Source organism: Ischnura elegans, chromosome 8 (assembly GCF_921293095.1).
Source record: "Ischnura elegans chromosome 8, ioIscEleg1.1, whole genome shotgun sequence".
NCBI lineage: Eukaryota > Metazoa > Arthropoda > Insecta > Odonata > Coenagrionidae > Ischnura > Ischnura elegans.
The window spans coordinates 61507793-61529398 of NC_060253.1; the positions used below are offsets into that span (position 1 = coordinate 61507793).

The following is a 21606-nucleotide window of genomic DNA, read 5'->3' on the forward strand; positions in this document are numbered from 1 at the left end:
TTCACATGCCCTTAAAATTTCAATATAATCGCATTAGTAAAGATTTAAACGAAGGATGTGTTACGGAAAAAGTTCAGTGATGAATCCCCTAAACCCATCATAACCCAATGTTGCTTCTAGGCAACATCAAAAATGTTTAAACTTTCAGCTCTATAAAGGAGATATCTAAACTAAATATTCTTTTGTAGTGTAAATTCTACTGACAAAATATTTAGCTTCCAGGATAATTATCATTGAGTGTAAAATTTTCAAGTTTTCAAAATGAAAAATCTTGAAATTTGATTTCTCCCAGAAACAGCTCTGGGTTAGATAGGGTTAAAAACTAAATACAGCAATTACTGAAGAAAATATTCTCTTTAATTTGATATGAAAGTTATTATAGCTCTATTCAGGTAATATTTAAACCACGTTCTTTTGTGCTGCAAATTTTAATAGTGAAATGTGTCGTTTCCATAATAATATTATGATTGAGTAGAAAATGTTCACATTTTTTAAATTATAAGTCTTGAAATTTAAATTCCCCAAAAGTTTGGTTAAGGCCTGGTTACACGATACATTGCCACGTACGGGTTCATGTCTAAATGTATGAACGCGAGAATGAACGCCAAAATGCACCGTGTAATCACCCAACTTGTGCGAATGAATGCACAGAAAATAGAACCTGTTCTAATGTGGTTCATGCATTCGTACATGTTTCGTTCCGGTCCACCAAAATCATTCACGCAATTATTCACGCATTCACGCACCAATTAACTTGTGCGTGCTAATGTACCGTGTCACCAGGCCTTTAGAAAGGTTTTCATGGATATCACCATAGAGTAAGTAATTACTTTTTGTGTGATATCATAGAGTAAGTATTTACTTACTCTATCATATCACACAATTACTTATACCACTTCTTTTTTACAGAGAGTGACCCGGGTTACAATGAATTATCATCATCTTCAAATAACTTATTTAATTTGCGCCTGAAGATGATTACAGTGCATTGAGACCCGGGTCGTGCTCTGTAAAAAAGAAATGGTATAAGTAATTGTGTGATATCCAGGAAAACTTATAATGGAATACCACAAAGTTAATCAAGAGTTATTGAATTTTGTCCTTTAGAAAGGGTTAAGAAATAAAGAACTCGGTCCAGGGCAATATAAACAACAAGACTAATAAGTGTCTCACTCAACGATTTCCAACTGAAGTGAGGCAATTCAACCGAACGGGCAGAACAAGGAATTGCATTAGGTATCGCAAAAATATCTTTCCAGTCCAATTATTTTTCTTCATCGGGATGGTTTTGACCTTCAAAGATAACTTTCCACGAGCAAGTGAACGTGAAAAATTGCGCCTCCTACGCCGAAAGTGTAGTAGGTCAATCAGACTTTCCACAATAGCAAGGTCCTCTCATGACACCTGAATGGGTGTATTCGCGATGGGAGAACATCCTATGACATTTCCAACGTAGCATTTGGACTGAAAGTTACTACCTGACAGGGAGTCGACCCCGACATCAATGTTTCTAGGGTGGATTCGTCCTTCCATCGAAATAAATGACTCGATGAAGAAGATAAATATGCCCACAGGTGATTCATTCCCATTGAAATACAAAATACGTCCATTGTACAAACAAAATACAACTATTTACAAGCAGGTTAGCTGCGTCGAAGTTGTTTTACAGGATGGCGCATGTGTATTATCCACAAATATTTTGTGGATTGTCCCACTTCAGATGAAAAATATATCAAGAGAGACACTTTCATCCTTGTTTTTTTGTAGTTTGCGATCGCATTCTTATTTTTTTTAATGTAGCTATACTTGGAGAAACTTTGAGTTAAAGTACCAAAACTCCAACATTCAATTAAAATAGCTCTTCAGAAAGCGCAAATAGGTCGATAAAGTAGGCATTAACTGAAAGCATTGTAATCGAAAGTAATGCATGCTTTGAAGCCATAATTAAGTTTATGACGGATATAGATATTTCACGGGACCGCAGATTTTATTAATGATATGTGTACATGAGAATTAGTAACTCAATTATGGTTTGAAATTATACCTTATCGACCAAGTATCCTTAAGAGGACGTAACAGTCTCGCCAGACCGATTATTTTTCATGACTGTGATTTTTTTATAGCTCTATGTTGAAGAAAAAAAAGAAAAAGAATACGAAGGATAACACTTTTCAATACTTTGCCTAGTCACAAAATAGAAACTTTCCTCAGAGGAAAATTTTTCATATTTGAAATACTTCCAGCAAAATGTTGAAAAGGATCTCCTTCGATGCGCCCTGATGATTTCTAACAGACAGCGTGAGATATAAGCAATAGTATTTCAGGAAATCAGATCGGTCGAGGGGAAGTGAATTCTCCTAATACAAATGTTATGACCTCTTCGATAATAGTAAATATATAAAAAGAGTTCTAGAGCAGGAAAAGCAGCAACAGAAATCAGAAGCAATTTTTTAAACATCAAACTTTAGTGGGCGATATTTCTGGAAACGGAAATTAAAAAGTAATAAATAAAGGATACTTATATCCTGATACTCCTTCGTGAGCATTTAGAGTTAACTGTTGAACTCCGTCGATCACAGACCCATGATGTGATCTAAGCTTAAGCCGTTTCATTTTAGAAAATGTAGACAATGGTTTGCTATACACCTATATATACCTACCATGAAATATTAGACTGATATTTTAGTTCCAAATCCATGAAAATACAAAAATCATGAAAAAATACAATATACGATCGTATTTACGACCTTCGGCGTTACTGACGCGCTGGCGGCAACCAGCCATGTGGTAAACAGGGTAATGGCCTTCCGGGAAGGAAAAAAATGAATGCTATTCGATCAAAGAAGTCACGCATCGTTGAGCGCGCTTCGATTTCAATGGGCGCTCATCCCATTCAACTAGAATGTTGTCGTCCTTGTTATCTTCGATTGTCAGTCAGAGAAAAGTGCAATTTGCCCCTATTTTATGTCCCGCGAGATTCCTAATGAACGTTCGTCTGTGTGTGTTGACACACCTCCGCATGAGGAAACATTGTCTCTCCGGTTATCTCCGGCTACTCATGTTGTTAGTTAGTATTTTACCGGTTAAGTTGGATTTACATGGAACATTTTGTGGATTACCCCGGCCTGTCCAACCTCTCGCACTGTATTTACCTTTTCAATGCACAATGAGGCCTAATCCACCTTTCGTCCTATCTACTAGCTTTCGCCAGTCGGGGGGCTTTCTTCCCCCAAAGTAAGGTCACAGGCCTTTTCTAATCACTCTACCATTTCTTACAATTTTTGTCTGCCCTTTGTTTCTTGATGGTTTTTTTTCTGTTTCAACTAACCTCCTTAAATTGAATCCTAGAAATACCACACAGTTCTTCTCTTCGAGGCTTTCTATGGTTTTATAGGGTGTGGATTAATGGCAGCCACAATGAATTTGGTGCTATTAAAAAGCTTCTGCGCCATTTTCGAATTCCTCATTAACATCGTTTTTTTTGACCCCTAAATATCCCAAAAAGAATTGGATCTATAGAGGGAAGGTAGAAGCCTAGCATACAGTTGTCAGCAATGCAATAAATAGATGTTTCAGAAGATTTAAAAAATCACTTTGGAATATTTTTGTGGTCTTCTAAAATGTTCCCTATGGTTTTCGCCGCCTTGCGGAATCATCAATATTTTTAACTAATTCATTCAGCCTATCGTTTTATGTACTATCGGTTATTTACAACTTCATAACATTAATTATTTTAAAAAACAATTTTTAAAATGCATCATCATTCCTTATTTCCTGCTACGTTTTTGCTTTTTAATATTTAACATGAAAATCTACCAGCAAAAGACGACATTTACTGTCTGTTAATGTAAACGAAGGTTCATTTAATTACTTGATGCCGAAAGGTGGCGGTTAAAATTTTTAAAGTTTTGATGAATACAAATTTATTCCAAAAGGACGTATTATATTCTTCTAAATGTTTTAAATTTTAATTGTAACCTTTCGGCATCACCAAGTTATCAGCAAAATATATACTTTTAGAATAAATTTTATATCGTTTTTAGATAATTTTTAATAATTCTTATATGTACGTTAATTACTTTCACGTTGTAAAGCCTGAAAGCCGTAGGAAATAATCGTAAGGTCGTAGGTATAACTTTAATTTACACGCCTACCATCAATTCAATTATTTCCTGTTGTTTAATTGTAGAGCAGGTATGATACAGCAGTTTTTCATCCACGTCCAAAACGCTTAGGTCTACCACTCATACCGTTAGCTCCGACGAGAAGAAAAAGTAAAAAAAAATCCCCTCCCGGAGCAGGCAGCGGCAGGTAGCGGTGTCCTGTGACGTCACAGTCAGCTGTGACCTGCCACTCGCCGCACTACAAAAGCTTTCACCTTCGGTATCACCACAGCGCAGTCAACTTCCCTTCAAGCCTCTGCTTCCGCCGCTTTCCCAAGCCAACCGATCGATGTCGTAATCTCTACGGCGAGATCCCTCGCTCGTACGCTTCGGTTGGGAATTTATGGTAAACATTACGAGGAGGAGACCTATTCATGCTTATCGCGATCGTAAGGTGAAGCGTAATACCCGCGTCATTTGGACGATATTAAAGGAGGACAGAGGTTCGTATATGAAGAAGCTGGGACAAGGCCCATCTTACATGTAGGTAGGTAGGATGAAGGTTCCTCCCCTTGAGTACAAGGATACTCGCGGGATTTGAATGCTAATTATTTCCAGTCCCGTTCACGTGCGCTGACTGAATGATCAGCGATCTGGAATGTTGCTCATTTGTTTGTTCATTAGCGGACATATCTCGATGAGGAGAAGTAGATGCAAGCTCATCAAAGTTTCGGAAAGGTATAGAGTAGGAAAATAAAAGAATAGGATGGTTTCCTATTATTTTTTATTGCCTAAATCTAAAGATTATTACTCCTGGAGTACGTATTTCACACTTTTAGATTTTTAAATGACGATACCTTTTTTTCGCGATTCAATGAAAAGTGAAATTTTTCAAGCGCGCGAAAACGTGACGGCTAAGTATGAATGCTGGGAGAACCCCGTGTGACGTCATTCTGGTTCCCGCTTCCGCCGTGCGAGGTGACCTTCGGGCGAGGATATGGCGCGCCGCTGCGATGCTGGCTGCTACCAGATGGCAGAGTACCCTGCTAGCAGGTTGCACTTGGATTAAATAAGGATTATTAATACCTTATCAAACGAAGGAAACTTTCTGACTTTAGGCAGTTTTAATAGCTGATTATTACGAGATGTTTCCCTGAAGTCTGTGCCGCATGTAGCATTGGTAATCTCAGACGATGTAAAACTCCTATCTACTCGTGTAGAAACTAGGTCCCTGTGGCGTCATGTGGAGTGTCATCGCATGGGCGCCAATCTGGCCTTTTTCAAATGCAGTTAAAATTGACCGTTGCCATTCGTCTAAACTGGGAATTCTAAAATCAAATCATTTGTATATTATGAATACACTAATGGTGGGTAACGAATCGCAACCAATGCCTTTCGTTTTCTTTGATGAAGGAAACTACCCTATTTCATAAGAAATATAGAAGTCCAGTCAAAATTTCGCTTAGGGAAAAATATTAATACATACTGAAAAATATTTATTCTTTCCTGCGCAAAGGGGCAACCTAGTTTTCGATATGCTCGTACAATATTTACCCCGATTTTCGCAGAAAAAAACTTAAACAGGGAAAAAACAGAGGATAAAACTTTTTTATAGGTCGAACATAAGGAAAAGAAGCATTTTATATATCGCACGGATTTTATTTTATATTTTTTGCAGTTTATGCAATTAAAATTTAATATCACTAACAATCGTCTGATTCTACATATGTAGCTTGTGTCTCTATCATAGCGAAGCTTGGACGTTGACAGCTGCAGAGAAGTCAAGAGTGGAAGCATTCGAAATGTGGTGCTACCGAAGAATGATGAAGATAAAATAGATCGACCGAGTTACTAAAGAGGAAGTGCTAAGAAGAGTGGGAGAAAAGAGAAGCCTCCTAAAAACCTTAAAAAGAAGACGGGACATCTTAGATGGCCACATTAAAAGGCATGATGTTCCAATGAAAACAATCATGGAAGGACAGATGGAAGGGAAGAAGGGTAAGAGACTATCCCGATTGAATTACATAGTATAGGTTATAACGGATGTAACATAGAAGAAATATGCTGCTATGAAAAGTCTAGCAGATAATAATAATAATAATGAATTTATTGTCCTAGGATAATATCATTTGGAGCATATGAAGCATAAATTTATACAGTTTGACTCCGTAATATGACAATTTAGGGAAATATAAATAATAAAATTGAAAATATCTTTTTGTATAGTTACAACAACATAAGAGTAGTTGAAATATAAAACAAAAGCCATAAAAACGAAAAAAAACTCAAATAGTGGGTAATAAACAGCACTCTTCAACTCAGAATAATATTAAGGATACGTAAAGTAGATTTTCAGTCAAGCACACACAACAGTAATGCTACTCAATTACAGACTATTCATAACTAGTGAATAGGGGAGAGTAATGGAGAGCTACGTCAAACCTATCTTATGATTGTTGACTTGTGATAATGGTGATAGGATGTAGGCCACCATAATTATAAACCAAATCCTCCATGATGCGCGTGATGATAAGTTCAATCCTCTCAGTCGAGAAATTCTTTGAAGAGGAGGAAAACAGCGGCCAAAACGACCTTGAGATGCAGCGAGCAATTCAAAGCATGCAATTACGCACTGAAGGCGTTCCATCAAGTCATTAATCGAAAGTGAGAAACACTTGGTCTATTTTACTCCCATACTTCCTGATGTGTAACTGGATCTGTTCGGAGGGAAGGCTTTTTTCTCCATGCAAGTCACGTGCTCGGCTCTTTACTACCCTCATACGGAATATAGTTCTGATTATGCAAGGTACTATGTGCATTGTGGTGAGGCCATTGGCATGTACAAAATTTTTAAATATAATAACATTTATTCTTCTATACCTATTTTCGTACAGGTGATTATTTCCAATCAAGGAAGTAAGGTAGCCTGTAAGGCAAGAAGCTTGTACGAAGGCTAACTTTGAAATTCTTGAATAAGTAAAAACATGTACCCTAAAATTACTCATTACCTAAAGCAAAATATTGATAGGAATTTTATGAGTAAAAAGAAATTCATTTGTTTAAAGCCTGTAGAATTAATTACTAGAAGAATGTCCAACAAAAATGCAGTTGAGAATAACGTAAACAATATAGATACCCTTGAAAATAACGTTTCAATATCATGAAAGTTATTATCCATTTTTATCAATCTAATTTATTTACCATAACATTTAGTTACTTTAAATGTGTTACACAGGATATTGTTCAATGTTAATAAATCGTTATCAAATTGTTTTTGTGGGTCTATTACAATGTTACTCCACAGGTAAAGGTATTGAGGAAGTTGGTCTTTCCATTAAAATTTAAAATTTTTAATCCTTTTGCAGTTCTGTTATAGTGAAAACATGTGTCCTTTTCGTGAAAATTTCAAATTTTGTTCATCCCATTGTACTTGATATTTGCCGCAAGCAAACAAATATGTTTTGTGTGCTGTATTTCCTGTTAATTTCAAAATAAAATTGCATTCGTTGATAATTTCTAATATAAGTACTGAGCATAGGCCAGGTGTTATATAATGCTAGAATTATACACCGTTTTGGCGAAAACTGCCAGTTTTTTAAATACCATAATGAGCATGTTACAAATGAAAGTTATTATAGTGCAAACAAGTGTATTTCACTTCTCGTTCAGGTTGTAATTTAGATATTTTTTATCAATGACGTTTCGGAAATAACCTGGAATAAATTGTGGAGAAATACAATGATATCATCTATGAAAAACTCGATTAGTATTTTGAATAAAATTAAACAAATATTTCCAAGAAATATTTGATAGCTACACCCAATCTATCTCTGCGTCCCATTGAAGTCCATAATTTGCAAATTTAAGTAACCACAAATAGCGAGCCGGCACTCACCAGAATGATAGCATGGCACTCAACATCCCCGCGTTCGTTAAAGCCGCCTTTTAGACACTTCCCCGACCAGTCGATTGCTCTTAATTATTCGCAACACGTGCTCCCGTGATTATGAACCGCCACTCTTTGAGTCAGTGAGCGTGTAAAGTGATGAGTTGGAGGCTCACGTTCGTCTGGAAGAGCGGAGAGCACGCTTTACACGGGGCGCATCGCTCATTCTTTTTTTATTGGACGAAATGAGGAGCCAAGTAAGAATCGGACGATATGGAAAAACCAGGGATATTAAGAAGAAAATCTCACACAAAAGGAAGTCGTAATAGAAGATTTTTTTTATTTAAGCATGCCGGAGTGTGCCACCTTGATAGCTATACGGAGTCACCCGCAATGCACATATTGTGCGAATATTCTACAGAGAAAAAATAATTCGCATTGACAGGGATTCGAACCCGGAACCCCTGATTTCCGGTGGAGTTCTTCAGCCAGAATTAAAATTTTGATCAATTAAATATTCATCACTGTACCTATTTAAAATATTTGCTTATTTACTTCCGAGATACTCGTTGAGTATTTCACAGATTTATTTATTTATTTTTCTTTTCCACCATTTATTTAATATAATATAAAAAACTTCGCTGGTAAAGCCAAAACATATTATTATATATGCAAATTTTAACGCGAAAAAAGAGAAGAAACATACTGGTGTGAACTCTAATAAGTTTTATTTGTAACATGAGGATAATGGCATTCAAAACATTGAAAAGTATTTCGATATACCTATTGAATATTTTTCACCATGTTTAAAAAAAACTAGTATATGTTCCTCCAAAAACCTTTCCGAGTTTTTCACAGATGATTTTTACTATTTTCCACAATTAATTTAATATAATGTTCAAAACTTTGTAGGTAAAACCAATTCCATATTCAATTTCTCACCTGAAAAAGAGAGGTTATTAACTTGTATGCACTCTAATAAGTTTCATTTGTAACATAAGGATTATGGAATTTAAAACACTACAATATTTCGATATATTAAATATTAATTACTTTGGAAATATTTGTTCATTTTCCTCCTAAATACTTACCTTGTTTTTCACAGATGATATTTATTATGTTTCCACAATTCGTTTAAGAAATTTTCAGAACTTCGTAGGAAAAAACTGATTCTATATTCAAATCTAACCCGAAACAAGAGAAGAAACATACTTGTGATCACACTAATAAGTTTCATTTTTAACGTGAGGATTATGAAATTTAAAACACTATTTGTCATTGGAGAATAAAAGGAAGTCCAAATGGATCCATACGGTGGTGTAAGGTAACAAAGCCACACTATCTTTGCAAAAAAAACTTCATTATGTGTTATTGTTGAGGCTGGAAAATGTTTTCACTGGAATGTTTTCACAAATTGATAACGAGTTGATTTTCGACGTATACGAACGAAACCTCTGTCCTCACCACTACAACTGAAGCGGTATAATCCGAAAATAAAAGAAATTCGTCGAACAACGCAGCGAAAACTTCGTTCCTGAAGTACCTATTGTTTCTGAATTTGCCTTGACCGTGTGCTCCTAGCGATGAGCGTGGCATTGACAGAATTCTTAATCTCGCCAATGCAACTGAGGTCGACCAGCACGAAGCGCTTCTGACCCTATCCTCATTTCACCACTGAGTCTCGGTATTGCGAATCTGCATTAAATCCGCATGTCAAGCGGTTTTTTTTTCAACTTTCGGCAGCGTCAACCAAGCACAAAAAGAACTTTCCCAAGTGCACCGCTTTAATGCAAGGTTAGACCTAAAGAAAATCGAAGACATATAATATATATAACAAAATTTTGATTTTTTTTTTATTAGTAGATATTTCATTGTTAATGGATCACAAGTCAGCAATTCCTATGGAATACCAGGCATGTTAGTCCTCGAAAATATTACCTAGGCAACCACTCTGGGGAAAAAGATATATAAAGGCGTTCGTTAGTCAATTTAATTCGGGAATATACCATGAAGGAGAGTTACGGTAGGAAAAATGATAAAAGAGCAAACAGAATTCAAAATTTACAGTATAAGAAAGTTAAAACAAAACCGAAAATCATCTGGGTTAGAAAATGGTCCAAAGGGTTCAGAATCAGAATTTTTAGAGAGGCGATGAAACAGTATGCCTGATATGTTTGTCAGGCAATGTCAAAGAAACTAAAATGAAATATGGTAATACATTTTAGCTAATATATACAATTATCATCACCTCGGATCTCCCATCGGTTCAACTAGTAATATCGTAGCCTAGGGTGTGGCTTCTTGGAATCGACTTAACATAATGAAAATTAAATAACTTTGAAATTTCATACAAATTTATTACAATACGTGCAAAGTATGATGAAGTCACGTATTAAGAGGCGGGAGGGGGAGGTCGCCCCCCTCCCGTAATTTCTGGAAAAATCTGTAAAAATACGAAAGATTGTAATCATTGAGGTGGATCTAAATCGCAAGTGTTAATTTCACCAGGACAATAAAAAATGCTTAAAGATAGTTGAAGAAAACCTAGACGTCACTTCTTCAATAGTAGTCACATTAAACCTCTCATAAAGGCATTGCATACCACCAAGGGGCCAAAGAAGGTAGTGAACTTAACCTCCCCCTTAAACCTCCCAAAAAAGACAATAATCTAAATCCGTCTGTCACATTAGTTATAGGGATATGCCACTGCTGCCAGCTCAAATGGCTGGAAAAAGTACTCAATTAAATTGATTGAATTATCCACGTTTCCTCCACCCATATTTTTCTCTGCTAGCTCGATAGATGCCGTCTACAATGGCGAAACATTTATTAATAATATTAAAGGCTAGTATTTATTTTGAATCTCGCAGATGCGAAGCCACTTCCCTAGTAGTAAAAGATGACATTTACCACAGAATTAGCACAATTTTTTCTCGTATTAAAAGAAAACGATGACTTTCTATTTCCAGCGTCAATAATCACATTATAGGAGGTTAAAATCTTTACTTTCGAGAGCACAAAAACTCATCACAGGTGTTATTACACCCAGCACGATAATGGTAGCGAACCCATTCATCACCACGATTCTTTTATTTTTAACGTCATGTCTGCGGTGAGGAGGCCAAGTTCAGACGTTATCTATATGCCTTCATTTTTTTCCGTCCTAGACGATACAAGAAGGAAACGGAAAACCTTATGGTTCTCACTTTCCGCAAATGTTATGGATTCTGAAACCCTCCCGACAACACACAGGTGCTCGAGTTTTAAGCCCCCGCGCTTTATACAAATTGTCTTCTTTTTTTTTTTGATTTCTCGAGAGTGTAAATATTTACATTTCCGCAGCCGTCGCCGGCTTCTGCATCCGACCCGTTATCCTCCAGGGAGCTTTGAAAGCGGCTTTTATAGACACGAGACGGCTGAGTGTGGGTTGGGGTGGGGTAGGTGGAGGAGTGGAGGGAATGCAATATAACAGGATTCGAGAGAAACACTCACACGCTGGAAAATTATCTCGAATACACCCGACACTCGCACAGCGAATCTCCGCAAATCATAAAGTTGATTCTCTCTCTGTGCTGGCGAGGGAGTATAGAGCAACGCTTCCAAAACCGCCTTCACAACGGAAATTTAATCGAAAGATAACAAACAAACGAAACGTCATGGAACACATCTGGAATTTTTTTAAGAGCCCATTCGCCGAAACGCTGTCGTATTACGAGAGAAAAATTGCCAGACAGCAACAAAAGAGCTGGTTACGGTCTTAAAAAAAGCTTTGATTCCCCACCACAAAGCTCATTATGATACCATTATCACAAAGTAGGTGACCTAATATTTAACGATTGCCTCTTTCAATGAATAATTTGCATTTATTATTGTTACTTTGATTTGATCACATCAACCCATACTTCACCTAAGCTAATTTGGAAAACGTGGGCCATTTAAATTAGGTATATGAAATGCATTTTGACCTAGTTTGTAACCTGATTACGACACAATGAAACACAAATATTGTAAACTATTAACATTCGCTACATAGTGGATACCCAATGCGTATTTCATAATTGAAAAACATCTAGTAGCATATAAATTCAGCTACAAACAATCCAAGTATTAGTGTGCATAAAATGTATTTGCAAGATGATTTTTCGACTCCCGAGTCTGATTATTTTGTTAATAAAATGAAGAAGGATATTAATATTTACTAATATATAGACGCGATGATTGAAGAAATTAGTTTTACCAAATAACTTGCATAAAATGTCGCAGCTTAGTCTTCATAGCGTTTAGACGGTGCACCACGGTGTTGAGGATATACGATTAATGCCATCAAACAGGTTATCATCGTAAATAATATTCCAAAACGCAACAATCGAGTTTATTATGGACGCGAATTGCCTTACCATCTGGAATAACAGCCGGTATCTCGTTTCTTCAAAGGACACACCTGCGATCGTAGGTGGGTCCTATATTCGAAACACAAATACAGCAATTGAGGCCTTTTTCAGTTCTAGATGCAAATTATAGAGTTATCATGAATTATATTCTTCATTATAAACTACATTTTACGACCCTATTAATGGCTGGTAAGTTACCCTTTGTATTTATTTTCTTCTCTTTTCTCATTATTTATATCTGCCCACGCTTTGTAATTTTAATTCCATCACAGACAAGGAAATGAATGGATTATGAACAAAAATATTTTATTAATATTACAAGGATTACCAAAATGGGACCCAACGTTCCACAACTACCCGAGAGCTATTCTCCATAGAGGTGATTATTATAATTACAATACATTTTTTTAGATTGCCCTCTGTACCGACGTCCGAGCCAGCCATTTCGTAAACAAAGGAAAAAATTAAACGGGAAATGTCATAATGGAAGTCTGTTCTCGGCTTAAAAAAATAACGAAAACAACTATGTACAAAAAATATAAAGACAATTATATTATTACTGATAAAGGCTCGCAGTTGCCCAAATATTTCGTTTTTGTTCACATTCTTATGTCTCTCAAAGAAAAACTAATGAAATTTTCTTCAAACTTTAACTACATTCCCCAAGCTATGGGTAATGGGTTTGGACATTTTTTCTAAATTTAATAACCAGATCGCAGCTATTATTCATCATATTCACCAAATTTGGATCCTACGATTCAATAATTAATGATAGGATCCAGATACACTATGAGTACAGAGAAATTGCGAATTTTATATAATCCCAATTCATAAAATTATCCTCTCCATAAAGCTGAAGACTATTCACCCGAAATACATCCTTTAAGCATCAACCATGTTCTCCTGAACTAAGCTGAACAGAAGGCACACCAATAGAGAGAAATGTTCACTTAGCAAACAATGCTGAAAATCTGAAGTTAGATAGAATTTAATCAAATCATTTACGAAATTATCCACCAGTTCATTACTATAAGTTGACATGACGAGATAAATGGGTGATGCCTTATTGACATTTAACGTCGAAAGTTAAGTATTTAAAGTTATTTTACGTTTGACTATATTATTTAGTTTTAGGTAAACTGTTATCATATACACTTAGCCAGTGGCAGATCTATGGGGTGCGCTAAGGGGGCTACAGCCCCCCCTTGATTATCAAATTTACACTAGATAGAATGGTTATTTTTCGATCCCCACTACTGTTCGAATTTCAACCCTCACTTAGCCCTCCCCTTATCCCTATCCTGGATCCGCCACAGTACTTAGTGACTTCACGCATGCAAAAATCAAATCTTAAGAGTGATGAGTAACAATTTAATTGAAGGTCCCAGAGCCTAGACATCCGAAGCACGTGCAGCAAAATATTCCCATTAAAATTGTTCCGTCTTCCCACCGTGGAATACTACTTGTCATATGAATAAAGGGTTATTGCGGCAAAAATATATTATTCGTACCATCATCTGAGATGACGTGTGTTCACTTATTTAACGTCAAAGGACACAGAGAATGACAATGGAAGTTCACTCCATCAAAAGAAAGCTTTGTAGAACATACAGTATTTGATATAGTAATTTTTGAGCTCACCAAAAACAATTCTTACTCTTAATTTTGAATTTTTACTTTGTCTGTATTAGAACAAAATTTACAGTGATTAGTGCACACTTAATTTACCATTATTGATTAAAAATGAATTATAAATATACATAATTATCTCGGGCATTTTTCATTGCTGAAATCTTAAAAAGTTTTACTCGTGCTAACTTTGTTGTGTGTGAGTCTCCATTCCAAGTTTCGTTAAAATCTGAGAACCTTAAAAAATCCGTGATCGATCTGACACGGAATCACTTATGAATGACAAGTAGTGGCGGCGTTGATAGAATATCATAGATACTTTGGGTCGTATTACCAGTCTGAAATTTATTATTACAAACCTGAGGTCCGTATGGGGCATGTCCCGACGATAAAAAGTCAAATTTGATATTTAGGCATGAAAAGTTACAAGACCTCATACAATAGGGTAGTTTCCTTCATCAAAGAAAACGAAAGGCATTGATTGCGATTCGTTACCCACCATTAGTGTATTCATAAATAATTCATGTATTCATAATATACTAATTATTTGGCATTAGAAATCCCAGTTCAGACGAATGGCAACGGTCAATTTTAACCGCATTTGAAAAAGGCCAGATTGGCGCCCATGTGATGCCACTCCACGTGACGCCACAGGTACCTAGTTTCTATACGAGCAGATAGGAGTTTTACATCGTCGGATATTACCAATCCATGCATGAGGCACAGGGCTCAGGGAAACATGTCATAATAATCACCTATTAAAACTGGCTAAGGTCGGAAAGTTTCCTTCGTTTTATAGGGTATTAATAATCCTTATTTAAGCCAAGCGCTGCCTGCAAGCAGCCTGCATCGTATCAGCGCTCAAAGCCTCGCCCCAAGGTCACCCACCTCACACGCCGACAGCGGGAACTAGAATGACGTCACACGGAGTTTCCCCAGCATTCACACTTAGCTGTCGCGTTTCGCGTGCTTGAAAATTTTCACTTTTCATTTAATCGGTAAAAATAGATATCGTCATTTAAAAATCTAAAAGCGCGAAATACGTACTCCAGGAGTAATAATCTTTCGAATTAGGCAATAAAAATATAATAGGAATCCACCCTATTGTGTCAACGTATTCACATGTTCAAAATTGTAGTTTTCATCCTCCTTTTCGCTTATGGTGTACTTTTTATAAAATTGCATTGACAAATGAATCATCTTGTCTTAATTTTGTCATTATTTGTCACTTTAGAGCCACTCTACCAGGACGTAAGGGGAAGGAGGGAAGATACACGGGACTGAGAAGTGCCGCGCGATTCAAGAAACGCGCGGCTGGCGGAATGGATTCGGGTGGCATGCGGCGGGTGCCTTTGAGGCAGCGTTTCGGCATGAAGGAATCAGGACACGACAAAACTGTTGAAAGTTATGTCCAAAGGACTCTAAAATATCATATTTGCTTAGGAAAACGTTTTATTTGGGTCGAAAAACCAAACATTCAAAATAACTGCATTTTGGCCCCTAAGGGGTCTTTAGGCTCCTTGGGGACGGTTATGCGACGTCGCACGAACCTGAAACTTTTCTATAATTTTTTTCTCAACAATTCGCATATTTTAAGACCAAGAATTTTAAAATCAGATAATTTTTTAAAAATAAGCGCCGCCCTAATGGGGCAGCCGAAACGGTACGCAGAATGAAAATGCAAACTCGGAATTAGGTGTGTCTAAATAATAAAATAAAATTTTCTGCTAATTCTGAGTTTGACCATGGGATAAAAGTTAATTAATATTTTTGAAATGGTAGGAAATGACCATAAGTAAATGCTATTTATATTATGTTCCCATAAATAAAAGCTCCCAGTCTTAAAATGAGACCGCTGCCAGAGCTCTACGACCATGAGATGAAGATATGTTAGGGCTAATAGGATTGAAGACACGTTTTTTTCTTATGCGTCTGGGAATACTTTTGAATAGAAGACAAAAGAAGACGATAGAGGGCTTGAAAATAGTTCAACAAAATTGAAAATTATTCCTAATGATGTAAACCTGGGGATCCATCTGAAAAGTGCAATGTCATGCTCCTCTTCTGAGATTTAATGCAGTTTACTGGAATTCATTATTATGGAAGTAAAGTAAGTACAGCAAATGTAAGAGAAAAAATACTCTCACCAAAGGACGAGTTAAAAAATTTGAATCAATCTCTGAAAACCAAAGCTGTAACCAGAAAGATTTTTGCGGGAATTAAATTAGAGAATCGTATTCCCAAGAATTTCGAAGAGATTTGAGTTTCTAGACCATTTTTGCTCTCTTTAAACGACAATAACGGCACATGACTACCTACACATGAAGGAACCAAATGATAGATGGATAATAGGGTAGTTTCCTTCATTAAAGAAACCGAAAGGCATTGATTGCGATTCGTTACCCACCATTACTGTATTCATGATATACAAATTATTTCGTTTTAGAAATACCGGTTTAGACGAATGACAATGGTCCATTTTTATCCTCATTTGAAAAGGGCCAGTTTGGCCCCCATGCGATGCCACTCCACGTGACGTCACAGGGACCTAGTTTCTATACGAGAAGATAGGAGCTATAAATCGTGTGAGATTACCAATGCATGCATGAGGCGCAGAGCTCAGGGAAACATGTCTTAATAATCACTTATTAAAACTGGCTCAGGTCGGAAAGTTTTCTTCATTTGATAATCCTTATTTAAGCCAAGCGCTACCAGCCAGCAGGGTACTCAGCTACCCGCTAGCAGCCTGCGTCGTATCAGCGCTCAACTCGCCTCAAGGTCACCTCACAGGGCGGCAGCGGGAACCAGAAATACGTAACACGGAGAGATTTCCCGGCATTCATACTTACGCGTCGCGTTTTCGCGCGCTAGAAAATTTTCACTTTTCATTTAATCGCGAAAAATAGATGTCGTCATTTAAAAATCTAAAAGTGTGAAATACGTACTCCAGGAGTAATAATCTTTCGATTTAGGCAATAAAAACATAATAGGAAACCATCCTATTGTTGAAAAATTGTAGGATCTGGGGCATAACTAGCACGTTATGCTGGTAAATCCTAAGTGGTTATGACTGGGTTAGACTAATGGTCAACGACTTTCCATTTTTTGACAAGTCCAGTTAATGAAGGGAACCCTGAAGACAATGGTGGAGACATTGTTAGGCAAAAGGTTGGCAGTAAAATTTACCGTTTATGGATTACGAAATGTATTTGTCGCCTAAAAAGTGTGTGCACAATGTCATGCTTTCATTTTAATGTTAACATAATTGTGGGAGTCGAAACGAGGATACGATTAAGGAAAGAGAAATCTGGTGCATATGATTGAATGAAACAGTTATGAAGTGCATTCGAAAGTTCTCAAAAATGGAATGAAAACAAAAAGATAATCTCTTTGTCACCCGTTCCCAGGAAATCTTCAATTTTCCGTTGAAGATTCAATGCTTCGTTTTCCCATGTTCAGTTTAAGCCAAAAAGACTTGTAGGAAAAGTAAGAGCAGGACTCATTATTTCCGGGAATTGTGTTAATATGCCCACCGTTCCCTCCAAAAATGATCAAAAATAATTAGAAAAAGTTGATTTTTTAATGTTCCTGGCCGATAAATCTGATCTCTATCACGAAATATAAAATTTTAAATAAAAAATAAACAGCCATACGATATATAGGAAATTAATTTCAGTAAATATCATATTCGGATATTTAGAAATACATACGGGGATTCCATAATAAGCAGGTAATTATGAGTTATAATGGATAGCAATTTTCCTCATTACTGCCCAAAATTTATCCGTATAACGACGCGTCCGTAAATGCTGTTGCTTTCATGTGTTCCTATAATCATGATCAAGGTGAAAAAAATATATAGGAATATAATTGTTACCATTGATATATTTTGATATTTTCCTGAGAACCAATAGTCGATAATAAATTAAAATTGACATAATATCCACGTGCTTTAATCTATTAATGGAAAAAAAATAATCAAAGGTCAAAATATTATGCGCATTTGTAACAATTTATTTGTAATAATACAGAATGAATATGACTGATTGTGCTGTGAATAAGAAGTTCACACAATCAGCAAATATACTGGTCTATAGCTGTGTGTACTAACCTAAAATTCGCAGTTTATCCTCGTGGAGTGTCATATAATAATAGTTATTACATCGTTGTTTCCGAATCATCTGGTAGCATTAAATTCAAACATGATAAACATAATAACATTCTAACTTCCACAAGATATAGCTATACGTATAAGGAATTAGACTCAATGCGAACATTGCATTCATGGAAATCATCCTTTAAGTTATTATCTCAGTACATCAAAACAGCATATATTTATGGTTTAAGTTAGTTGTAAGTGAAACAGAAAAATAAAATTTCAGGTAAATATGCAAAAAAAATAAAATTGAAAACATAGATTACTTGAAAATCAACGTATTTTTTTTTAAATAAATAGGGTTTCATAAAATTTTGCTGGAAAAATTGCTGAATGAAAATCTAAGCGGACCCCCAAAAGCAGAAACCGAATTCAAGATATCGATGCAAAAGACGTAATGAATAATATGGTGAACATTGAAGCCATTCCAAGACCGAGCCAGTCCAGTCGGCAGCAATTTGAGTAGGACTTTAGTCCTTTTCCGTTATATTAGTTGCTTTTAGGGCTGTTCCTTCGATTTTTGCTAAGAATGCATGATAAAGTAACATCTTATCTTGTGGAACAGTCAAAATGATGGATATGATAGGTTTGAAAATGAGAGAAAAAGTGATTATTCTCAAAATTTCACGAAGCTAGTGCTATTTTGGAATTCAAGGCTTCAAATGCTAAAACTAAACATTTTTCTTCATCATCCTGGGAATTAGTGTTTTTGTTCGGCGAAATGTACGTATATTTATTATTCATCTCGCGAGTATTCCATGTTCCTTTAACCGGATTAAACAAATCATAGCTTCAGAGTAATTGTGTTGCTTTTGCCCATGTAATAATAATAAAATAAAATAAAATAATTTCACTTTTAAATAAACATCCTGTTACGTAAATGGGATTTCACCGAAACCAACGCGTGTAATATTCGTTTCCTATTGCTTATTTGTAGTCGGAGTAAATATGATACTTTAAATCTGAAAAAATTTGTACGAAGCGATCATTTCCGTAGAAAGTATTTCCATTAATCAAAATAAATTCCGCTAAAGGGTATATAGGAAAACTATTGTATATTTACTGCTCTCTACATTTTTTTATTATTATGAAGATCTGTTATAAATCACTTCAAAGAAAATCACTTAAAAGCCACTTTGCCATAGCTGCGTCACATGCATCCATCATTGCGAAATATCTTTATTTTACTTAGAAAAGCTCGGGCTCTAATCGTCTAATATGGTTGAAGGTGAAAATGCTTCACTCTTAAGCTTATAAACCTTGGTTTGAAAAAAAATAATAATAATAATCTTGTGATGCAGAGGATATGACACAGTATCCAAAAATACCCGGAGCGTGACCATTCGTAAATATCATTCAGGAAGATAGTGATCTGTATATCGATAATTTGGTTCCTTAGATTCCATGTGTGAATGTCGGTATGCATTTCCACACTAACTAAGTATGAGTGCAATCGTTTTCTGGAGGCGACGCCCGTTTTTACTTCACTATCTTATCGTTAATATTTCTTTTTTTTTTTAAGTTTTTTTAACAATAACCTTTGAAGGGTTAAAATTTTGTACCCTTGGTCAATCAAAAGACTGCAGAACCTTCGGAATTCTGAAGTTTTTAGAAAAATGGCAAACCTCGCATCTATAGGTAACGGAATTTCAGAGGATAAATTAGTACCGGCAAGTATTACGTTAGGGGTATCTATGCCATAATAATGGATCCAATTTCACATAAATATTCGCTAAACATTGCTCTGAATAATAGAATAAAGTATAAACTTGGTAATTGCTCATTAAACGACGCTTCAAATTTCCGTTTTTGCTTATTTCTATCATGAAGCAATTTCATGATGTTCCGAGGGTGATACTTTCCAGGATTTCCGCTTTTGTGTGACGGACCAAAGTGGAGAAGTAGGTAGGTACTCACCGGAAAAGCAGATGTTCTGCGGTTCGCATTCCCTCCCCTCAGCCTCCTGTTCCTTTGTCATCGGTGGCGGCGTTGGGATGTTGACCACTCCGCTGGCTTTGGTCATTGAGATGACCCCTCGGGAGTCCATAGCGACGAATTATTTCCCCGACTATGTCGAGAGGATGGGAAGAGCTGCAACGCTGGATTCAGGCGGCGGAGGAAGCCACACGTCAGGAGACGACACAGCAACCGCAAAACACCAACTTTCGAAACTCCCGCACTTCTAACACTGACGACTCCTCCTGTCGACGTCCCGGGCCGAAAAACAAAAAACAAATGCAACCGACCGGCGGAGAAACGAAAAACTCTCCGCGCTGGAAAGTCTTTTTCTTTTTTTCCTCTGCCGGAAACTGGAGCAGTCGGAGAGATTTTTCAAAGCGAAAGACACTGGGGAAGGGGGGGACGAAGAACTCACACCCACTATTCCCGAGTAGGTAAGTTTTTCAGACAATCGTAGTACGGCACTGTCTGAGAGGGAGTCCTGTAGAGTAGGTAGGGCACTATTTGAAACTATAGTCGCTTCCCACGGTCTCGCGTAACTGGCAGTAAAAAAATAGTCCTCTTGATAGATTTGTGGGAAGAATTTAGCAAATATGCCTCAAATTTGTGGATTCTTTCTGTGCTACTGCAAATATAAATATATCTATCGGAGGTCTTCACTTTCCTCAGGCGATGGAAAATCAGATCCCTGATTAAAATTGATCCTTTTGCCTTTCAGCTCGTACTGGTCACTGGAACAATTAGTCGATTATGTCCATATGGCACATCTAAGAGAGCAATTAAAAAAGCAGTACCAGTCTGCTGCTGTTGCGTCAAGAGGATGTCTCGATAGGTGGCTTGAGCTGTACTATACGGTGAAGGGAAATTGAACTTTCAAAAAAAATTTACTTCCTCATCACTGCGCGGTGATTTCGAATGAATGTCCATAATCATGAGCACAATTCAAATGAGATATACTTCTTAAGAGCGTCTATTTGCGTTGTCGAGGAAAGAGAATGTCACTGCGGGAGGTCTTCACTGTCTCTTGAAGTGATAGGCAACAGGCTTCGGGTCGAATCGTTTCAAGTTTGTGATAAGGAGTGGCGGTAACAGTAGCGGCTGTGTGAGAATGTCTTTTTTGACCAGTCACAACTTCCGAAGGAATATTTTAATGCTGGTTATGTGCTTCCAACGTATAAATACCTGTTCTTCTGACGAAACAGGAAATAGAGTAGAAAATATTCCTCCTACTAAATCTGAGTAGTGCTGGCGCCAGCAGGGTCGACTCAGGAAAAAGCTTTTTGTTTTCCAAAAGAAAATGCTTCTGTAAAGGAGGCTTCTTCTCCGCCGATACTTGAAGATGAAATCGCGAAAACTGTTTCCCTCTCGGGTAGTTAACACAGGACTCTGGATTGAAAAGGTTCCAAATGCGTAACAATGCGTTCACGCGAATGTTATGATTTTGCGGTAATGTCCGGCGAATGTCACAAATTCCAAAGTATT

General features: G+C 36.7%; 1 protein-coding gene across 1 annotated transcript in view; it reads right to left on the reverse strand.

Annotated features, from left to right (window-relative positions):
• Positions 1-20227, reverse strand: part of LOC124163554 (aquaporin AQPAe.a-like) — a 471658-nt gene extending 451431 nt beyond the window's left edge. The window contains exon 1 of the mRNA XM_046540538.1: positions 20083-20227. Coding sequence (XP_046396494.1) covers positions 20083-20212 — 130 coding nt within the window. The 5' untranslated portion in view covers positions 20213-20227. The remainder of the gene's footprint in view (positions 1-20082) is intronic.
• Between the last annotated feature and the right edge of the window lie 1379 nt (positions 20228-21606).